At 41.6% G+C, this 9,879-nt stretch overlaps 1 protein-coding gene across 1 annotated transcript in view; it reads right to left on the reverse strand.

The window, feature by feature from the left end:
- Positions 1 to 9,879, reverse strand: part of GLDC (glycine decarboxylase) — a 108,181-nt gene that overhangs the window by 50,930 nt on the left and 47,372 nt on the right. Inside the window, exons 12-15 of the mRNA XM_024126926.3 lie at positions 9,371 to 9,468; positions 8,776 to 8,860; positions 8,561 to 8,602; positions 7,437 to 7,579 (exon numbers count right to left, since the gene is read on the reverse strand). Of these exons, the coding sequence (XP_023982694.1) occupies positions 7,437 to 7,579; positions 8,561 to 8,602; positions 8,776 to 8,860; positions 9,371 to 9,468 (368 nt within the window). The remainder of the gene's footprint in view (positions 1 to 7,436; positions 7,580 to 8,560; positions 8,603 to 8,775; positions 8,861 to 9,370; positions 9,469 to 9,879) is intronic.

Here is a 9,879-nt window from a genome sequence, read left to right on the forward strand (position 1 = left end):
GGAGCCTGTGCTCCGCAACTGGAGAGGCCACAACAGTGAGAGGCCCGTGTACCGTTAAAAAAAAAAAAAAGGTGGGGGGGAGGAATTTCCCCTTTTGTGTGAGTCTAGGGAAAGGCAGGGTCCTAAAACCCCCTATGGAAGCAGAAAGGGACCAGATATTCCCAATCACTACCCATCAACGAGGTGCTAGACATGTAACCCTGTCTCAACCTATCGGATACTCCAGCCTGGGACTTCATGAATCTGGAGGGAGTGACCCTAGGAAAAGGGCAGTCACAGTGGTGGGGGTGATGCTTCCCTTGGAGTGACCTTGATTTGTTCTCTGCTGCCAACTTCGCTTGGGTCTTGCTCACTTTTGAAGCCCCACTCTCCAGCTTTTCCATCAATTCTGGGAAGCACCCAATATCTTCACCCTGTAAATTGCTTTTCTGCTTAAATTAGGCCAACCCATCTTCTGTTGTTGCACCTAAGAACCTTTACTTAATGATGGTGTCATGGGGCATGAGGGGATTACTAAATTTCTCCTACAACACAGCATTTTAAAGTCACTCATTCCTAGGCAGGTCTAACAAAGAGACGGGGCCATCCTGGAGTTTCTCTTGCCCCTAATATCAAAGCCTTCCTTGATTTGCTGTCCCTTTTCAAGCAATTTTACCTGAGCCCCTCTGGATTCTTACTCTCATCTGTCTCTTTGGGCTATGCCACCTAATTTACAGATGAATTTAAAATTTGTATTATAAAAGTAATATGTTTGTCTGATTTTTTAAAATTCCATCAATGCAGAAGGGATGAAGCTTAGAGTAAAAAAAAAAAAAAAAGAAAAAAGAAAGCAACCCCCCCCCAAATTCTTCCCAGTCTTACTCCCCAGAAAGAAGAGCTATTAATAATTTCTTGTGATACATAATGTTTTGATGTTGGACATTCTAATGCCAAACTGTCCTCATCCAAACCCTTCTTTACTTTAAAAATACCACCAACGAGTGGTTAGGAACAAAAATGATCCAAGTGAAATGTTAGCTAAGAAACTGACATATGGTAAAACTAATCACAGTAAAATGATCAACAAAACAGCCAGTGTGTCAAAAATGACCTGAATCAGTGCATGGCAACCTCAGAGGACCACTCTCAAGAAAACAAGGTAGAATTAGTGCTGACTCCTATCTTACAGACAGGATAAACACGATATGCTTCCATATCTTGGAAGCAATTCAAATTCAGTCAAACTCTTTGTTTCATAACTCAACAATTCCAAACACTACCTAGATCTCTGCTTCTAGTAGCTTAAAATAACACCCCCTCAACATGTTCTTACCAACCTATATCTAATTTGACATAAGCTAAATTCTATGCTTAACCTTTGAATTCTGGGCAAAAAACATCTGGATGGATCCAGCACTCTAACCTTTCTGCTATCTCAAGAGCACCTTAAAGCAGTGGTTTTCAAACTCAAAATCCCCAAATATCAGCATCACCCGGGGACTTGTTAGAAATATAAATGTTTGGCTTGCACCCCAGGAGTGCGGAATCAGAAATTCTGTGGGTACAGCCCAACGTGAGAACCACTTCTCCAAAGCCTTACAAACTGCGAAAATCCAAACATACTCTTGAGAGTCAAGAAAGTTGGGGAAGGGGAGATCCTTCTCATTGCTTTATATTTCCCCAAAAGTGGCTCTTTTCATCCTTCACCCTTCTTTCTCTTCCTGGCACTCTGAGTGTCTCCTTGGGAAATCAGGCACTCATCAGAGAGGGTCTCTAATATCTGGTTTCTCAGAGCTCTCTGTTAGGGGAGGGCTCTGAAGCTGCACTAGGCCCAGTAGGAAAGCGAATCAGAAATTATCAATGAGGTAAGTCTACTCAATGACACTGACCATGAGCTCAGGAAAGATGGGGAGGGACATGGCCAATATCAGGGGTTTGACTCTCTTTGTTGTAAACAATGTGATCTGCACATGACAGTCATGACTTGGCCTGCAAAGGCCAGTTTTAAAGTTCACTCCACTGGAAGATATTAGTCATCTAACTAAATCTCCCTCTTTGGTGTTCCTCCAGGTCAACACACTTTGCAACCCAGTGATGCACATTAGAATCACCTGAGGAGCTTTTTAAAAACTCTGTGATGCCTGGGTACTACCCCTGGAGGAGATTCCGATGTAGCTAGTTTGCGCAGTGGGGAGGGCATGGCATACCTCAAAGGCTCCCCAGGAATTCTAATATGCAGCCAGGACTGAGAACCCCTGCAGCCTGTGGTTTTCACAGTGTGGTAGCCAAACCAGCACAACCTCGTCCCCCAGGATTATATTAGAAATACAAATTCTCAGGCCTCAATCCAGACTCATTAAATCAGAAACTCTGGAGGTGGGGCTTAGCAATTTCACAAGTCCTACAGGTGATTCTCACGCACAATAAAGTTTGAGAGTCATTGATTGCGCCCTGTTCACACCTCATTTAAGAACCTTACCAGGAGGAGATTCCGGGAACGCAACCGCTAGCTCTATCTACACTCAAGATCACAGTTTGCAGTTTTTAAAGACAAAAACAACTTCCTCACTTTTTATAAGCCAAGTGAGCTAATAATAATTCCAGCTTGTCTTTCATTTTAGATATCTGTGGAAGGTGTTAATTGCTGTTTCTGTCTGCCTTAAACATTACATCATAATTCTAACCTAGCAATTCCTAGAGTGTATTTGTGTGCTGCTGAATGATTTTAAGAGTGTCACAGTGATACGGGGAGCAAGCGGAAGCAAGCTGTGCTGGGCACAGTAGGAAATGGAAAGGTAATTAAATATTAGCTGGCTATGTTCTCCACTAAGCTGGAAATGCTCTCTGGGTTTATAGATTGAGCAAATAAGTAAGAGAAATGGGGACAAGTTTCTTGACATTTTTGTTTCAAGTCCTTTAAACAACTTTGGGATCTAACTGTCCCAGGAAATAGACCAAGTGAAGGCTTGGCTATATGAACCAAAGATTTCACGCCACAGTTTTTGGTTACAAAATCCTTTATCATCCATATTTATCAGCCATCCCTCAATTAAATCTCAAATCAATAAGGTAGTGTTCCCTTTCTTGCTGTATAGGAGAGAAACCTTTATCACAACTAGGGAGGAAGCCACATGACAGAGCTCTGGAGGCCTCACACCTCCTGGGTGCTAGTTAACCTCTCCTCTGAGCTGCTGATTTCCCCTCAGAAAAAAGTGCACTGAAGACAAAGGCCCTGTGGCAGTCTCTATCTAGGCAGGAACTATTAGAGAAAGAGAGAAAGAATAAAAACCTTCTGTGGGCATAACATAGAACGGCTCTGGACTGGAAGACATTATGTGAGGGCCCAGCAGCACAGACGAGGTGGAGCCATCAGGAAAACAGGCAGAAACACTCAGGTTTATGCCTGAAAATTGCAGTTTTCCTACTTAGGCATTTTAGAACCAGAGAGTTGTATTTTTAGTCCACTTGATGTTAAATATTACTCTATTCTACAGAGTTTTGCTGTTTTGCCCTTTGTTGCAAACCTTCCTCACTTTGAGTACAGCTTTGCTACAAAGGAAGACCAGTAGTTGGCCTCAACCCTAAGGCAAGTTCAAAGCCAACTTCATTATGCTATCAGCTGATGGCCAAACCCCCTGAGATCAGGAGAGTCAGGGTGGAAATGAATCTGTAAGCATCTTATCAAGAATTTCGTTGTTTCATAATATGCATGTTCCCCACAATAAAAGTAACTTATTTTTGGATTGTATTAAAATAACATATATCGTGGTTAAAAAACATTTTTATAAACTAAGATAGCATAAGGACAAAAAGTGAAAGTCACTTGAAATTCTACCACCTTAAGATAACTATTTGGGTGTCCATCCTTTGATTCTCTTTCCATCTATGCCTCTGCATAGATCTGTAAAACAGTATGGCAGTTCCTTAAAAATTTAAACAGAATTACCATATATCCAACAATTTCATGTCTGGCTATGCACCCAAAAGAACTGAAGGCAGGGACTCAAACAGGTATTTGTATACCAACACTCACAGCAGCATTATTCCTTATAACCAAAAGGTTGAAACAACCCAAATGTCCATTGATGGAAGAATGGTTAAACAAAATGTGGTACATACATACAATGGAATATTTTAAAAGCAGGGAAATGCTGACATGTCACAACATGGATGAACCCTGAAGACATTATGCTAAGTGAAATAAGCCAGACACAAAAGGACAAATATTGTATGATTCCATTTATGTGCTATACGTAGAGTGGTCAAGTTAATAGTGACAGAAAGTAGAATCACAGTTGCCAGGCGCTGGGGTAAGGGGGGTAAATGAGGAAATATTGTTTAATGGGTACAGAGCTTCAATTTGGGAAGATAAAAAAGTTCTGGAGCTAGACAGAGTTGATGGTTCTACAATGATGTGAATGTAATGAATGCCATTGAACTGGACAGTTAAAAATGGTTAAAATAGTAAATTTTATATTATGTATATTTTACCACAATAAAAAGTTAAGTTATAAAATATTACTAATGCTACTTCCTAAAAATTATGCCATAGTTATCTTTTAAATACCATGCAGTAACAAAAAGGGAAGGGAAATATATTTAGATTCCAAAGTTTTGGTGACTGGACTCTAGAACTCTATAGACACACTGACCAATTCCAACTCATCAGGTATAAATAAAAACACCAGGAAATGGTCCCTTGACAAAAGAGGTTACTATACCCTCTATTTTATGAGTATAACTTCAGTGGCTGACATGGTACACTAAATTCTTTTTCTGTGCAGAGTAGTCAAGAAAACTTGTGTTTTTTCTTACAATAACTATAAAGCCTACACTGGTCCCTTAGATTTCAGTGGACACTAGCCAGCAGTAAATCATGACTAATTCACCAGTAAGTAGTTAGCCCTGTGGTAGACTGACTCTGAGACCTGGAATACAGAATTATAAGACCTGGGATTTATAATCCACCTATGGAGAAAAGATTACCACAAATAAACCAAGATGGAAGTTATGAAGAGCTAAAACTAAAGTCGGGCTTCCCTGGTGGCACAGTGGTTGAGAGTCTGCCTGCCGATGCAGGGGACACGGGTTCGTGCCCCGGTCCGGGAAGATCCCACATGCCGCGGAGCGGCTGGGCCCGTGAGCCATGGCCGCTGAGCCTGCGTGTCCGGAGCCTGTGCTCCGCAACGGGAGAGGCCACAACAGTGAGAGGCCCGCGTACCGCAAAAAAAAAAAAATAAATAAAAACATAAAAAAAAAATAAAAATAAAAAAATAAAGTCACTCACATAGAATATGTGGTGCATCCCTTCCTCTTTTCCCAAATTAGACATCAAATTTCCTTACTCACTGGAAGCATAGCCCCTGTATTTTCCCAACAAAGAGTAAGGTATTTCCCTATCTGTCACAGCAGCCTCTGCTCAGGACCAGAAATATCCCTTTACTAAGCCTCAACACAGCCTCTGTAACACTCAAGTCAGCTCTTGGAAATGGGTGGTATATCTGGGAATCTCTGGAGCTGGAGAAGGCATCACTGCCAGGAGCTACAAAATGATAAAGATTTCTTTCCCTCCCCCCAAGACTGGGATAGAGAATGGAGTCTCACTGACAATCATACAAATGAGGAGAGTAAGAGAGAGAAAGAGCTTTAGGTAAACTGAAGAGAACAGAGAAACTTCTAAGATGATGGTTTTCAACCTTGGCTGCAAGCTGGAATTACCCGGGGAGCTTTAAAGATATACCCATGCCTGTATCCTTCCATCACCCTAGTCCTTCCCCATCGAGATTATTATTCTATCTGGGATTGTGATCTGGACATCAGGATTTCCCATAGACTCACCATGTGAGTCTAATTTCCAGGCCTGGGAACCACTGCTTTACAGGAAGGAGAGCTTCCTCATCCTTCAGTCAGTCTTCTGGAGACCCTGCCTGGGACCTCAATTTACTGCAAGAGCTAATGACCTTAAAAAGTTAAAATGGTCTTGAAAAATTGCTCTCCAGTACAATACAGAAGATGTGATCATATTCCATCACTAGAGGGCAGTTTCTTCATTGTCAACACTTAAGGTATTATTGCCTCAGGTTAATTTACTCAGGTTCTTCCCTTAATTAAAAAAAAAAAAAGCAAAGCTGCATGATGACATTTTAATGAAGGTATACTACAGCCTGACTTTCATAAACGTCAATTCCTTCCTACTTATGAAATGAGAGTTTGAGAGACTAATATTAAAAAAGCTCTGTGTCCTTTCATCTGTCACATGCCCTCTTCCTAAAGGGTTTGTACTGTATGGGGTATATTGTTTTCACAAAGTGTATGGCTTTGCTGTGTTACCTATGTTTCCAAACAGGAGGTAGGGCTTGATAGTAACTGATTAAGATCTGATTACTTTCTGTCTCAGAAAATGAGACAATAAATGTCTCAGTTTTAAAAATCCTTTGATTTTTGTATCTTGAAATAGAAATCTGGCATTTCTAACAAGCTTCTAGGTGCTGCCAATGCTGAGACTGCTGGTGGAGAACCACACTGTGCAATGGGAGGTAGAGAACCTCAGGGCAGATACCAGACTCCTCCTCTGAAGGTATCCCCAGATGTTAATTCACATGCTGATGACATGTCTGTCTGTCTGTCTATCTATTCCCATGAAGACAGAAAGATCACAAATCCAGTGGATCCAGGTTGACTATACTACATCAGAATCACTTGGTTGCTTCTTAAAAACAAAGACTTTTAGTCTCAACCCCTGGAGATCAGAACTTCTGAAGTGGGGCCCAGGAATTTATATTTTTTTAACAAGTACCCAGGAGATGCTGCAAGAGCCCTTTGCTTTTGAAAATCACTGTTGCTCAAATGTTTTTACTTTACAGACAGAGACCGAAGACAGAAAAGAGGAAGGGAACTTTCAAAGTTAGTGACAGAACAAACTAGGATCCGGACTCTCCTGGCCTCACTAGATTGAGGCATTACTGCTTATAAGGAGTTAACACGTGTGCTCGATTCTGATTCTTACACTATAAGATGGATGTAGTAACTAGCTTCCAAAGATGGTCTGCAATGAACCAGGACTCTTGACATTCACACCCACGTGTTGTCCCCTTCCCACTTTCAGTCTGGGCTGGCCCTGAAATTTGCTGTGACAGATAGAATGCTCTGGAAGTGATGCTGTGTAACTCCAGAGGCTGAGCCTTAAGAAGTTTGCAGCATCCACGTCCTTCCATCTTGGAACATTCCACTTTGAACCCAGACCCAATTCTGTGAGGGAGCTCAAGCAACCACTGGAGAGGTCCACATGGAGAAGAACCAAGGCCCAGGTCAACACCCTTAACTGAGCTCCCAGACAACAGCCATTACTACCTTCCCAGTTATGTGAATGAGGCCACTTTGGACCTTCTAGTCATCCGTCCCAGTGGGTATTATACTACAAGAGATAACTGAAAAGACAGAAGAAGAAATCCCCTTACCTGTTAGGCTGGAAAGAGATTCGGTCATAGCCCGTGAGTTCACACAAATCCTTCTCAAGTTCTCGAAAAAGCTGCTGGTACCCTTGAGCTTGGTCCAGAGGCACAAAGGGGTGGATGTTTGCAAATTCTTTCCATGTGATAGGCTGAAGAGCAACAAGGGAGGACACATACACATATGTACATATTGTAATAGTAATAACAAGACTAAATTTAATAATGATGATGATGATAGCAACAGCTAACACAAAGAGTGCTTACTATGTGCCAGGCACTGTTCTAAGCACTTTAAATACATTCATTCATTTAACTCTTACCACAATCTTATGGGGTAAGTACTATTACTGTCTTCATTTTACAAGTGGGTCACAGAGGCCCAGAAAGGGAACTTATACAAAAGTATAACCATTTCCTATTTTTTCGGGAACAAAAAGGCCCCTGAATAGATTTATATCCATGAAACCCAATGAGTTGTTTCAGGCATGGTTTATTCAAACTCTTACATAGCACATATATCATTCTTTTTTCATGAAGCACAACAAAACACCAACATAAAAGCAAATGGGGAAAATCCTCCTATTAGAATATAAAATGATTTTCTTTGCCTGATGTGATTTGTCATATCAGACTAATCCTATGGAAAAAAAGAAACATCCTAGCCTAGTAGAGATACTTACCAAACACCATAGCAGGGGACACAAATCTTCTGTTGATACAAGAAATAAATTAAAACCTCAAATCTCTACCTTTCTGGCACTGAGAAAGGATTTCTAGAAAGAAGGCTTATGGTTCTTAATTCTATCTGAGCTTAACAACTACAAATTGATAAAAGCTTTCAACATGGCAGGTTTAAAAGGGCGGTGGGGGGAGTTGGGGAAGGTAGGAAGACATAAACACTATATGTTTAATTATTTTAATATTTAAAAATAATTTCACCCATAAATTTAAATGATCAGGTTATGATAAAGTTAGGGTTTCTGCCAAGATTGCTGAAGAGCAAGGTAAAGGATTACTAAAGCAGTTATTAAATCACAGTCCCAGTAGCAGCTTTCTCTAGTTATCTGCTTATGTATAAGCCAAGACACTGCCTCTGCTAAGCTCCCTTTTAATAGAAGTGACCTACTTACTGTGAGTTCAGATGAACTGTTGAGCTTCATGGTACAGGACCCCTGTAAGAAGCACAGCCAAAGTGTATCACGTTAGTGACATCCTATGGTCTATCTGATCGGCCCTCCCATCTCCCCGAATGGTCACCCATTCACCCCTCTTGCAGCATATTAGATGTGACCCAAAGAGGTGGGATCAGGGTGGGGTGGGAAATGGAAATAAAGGCAATAATTACCAGTGGAATCATGCTATGAACAAGGGAGATGTCTTTGTTTTCCAATCTCTTCATATATCGGACAATATTTGTTTCTGAGTGATAGCTGTGAACATAAAACACATGGTTTAGGCCAATATAGTTAGGTAAGAGCCCATACACATCCTTCTAAAAGGTAAGACACACTGAGATCTACCTTCAACATACAGATCAAATTAGGACATGGACAACATGCCAACAAAGCATCAGAGGGAAGGGCATGTACCCCCCATGAAGCTCAAAGGATGCCCTAGGACAAGAAGCTGCCTGTGGGCATAAGAGGAAGAGCTGGAAAGAAAAGGATGTTGAGTTCCTGGGTATGATCTTCAGTCTGGCGACTATGCATCGAAACTCCCAACTTCTTGAGAGTAGAATTAGGGGTTATAGTGTCAAGGGAGCACAGCCACCAGGAAATAAGGTGTGCTTTGCCCAGGTTAGAATTGGGATTTAGTAGTGAGTCAGGCTGAGCCACAATAAACCAGGCCATGTCATAGTCAGAATGCCATAGTAGAAGCCACCCTCTACCGTGCTCCCAAGCCACAGCACACAATGCATAAGTCACACAAACTACACAAACCTGTTGAACACTTGATGTGTGAGGAATGGACTAGTTCTCTTGAAGGCAGTCCCTAGAATACCTCTCCGTTCCTCGCCCATGCTTTCAGCAACCAGCTCCTACATGGAGAGACCACAGAAACTGAAGGGCAGGAAGCATGCCTGGAACCACATGTGAAGAAGGCTTCCATTCAGCGTGTATTCTGACAGAGCACCAGAAATTCCCTACCATCCAACCTCCCACCTCCCTGACCACCCACCCCAGGGATATGTGGCACAGTGCAATGACAGATGTCAGGGGTCATGCATTGTGGCAATTCTCCAAAACACTGTTTTTAAGTTCTGTTGAACTTAGCCACAGTGAACAAAGAAAAGTGAACTATTTTTACTGCCAAAGAAAAATAAGTTGACATCCCCTGCATGTTCCTTGAATAATGAAGCAAGTTCCAGTAAACTATTTTAAAGGGCTATCGAAAAAGTGATGACCGGGCTTCCCTGGTGGCGCAGTGGTTGAGAGTCCGCCTGCCGATG

Source organism: Physeter macrocephalus, chromosome 9 (assembly GCF_002837175.3).
Source record: "Physeter macrocephalus isolate SW-GA chromosome 9, ASM283717v5, whole genome shotgun sequence".
NCBI classification, from domain to species: domain Eukaryota; kingdom Metazoa; phylum Chordata; class Mammalia; order Artiodactyla; family Physeteridae; genus Physeter; species Physeter macrocephalus.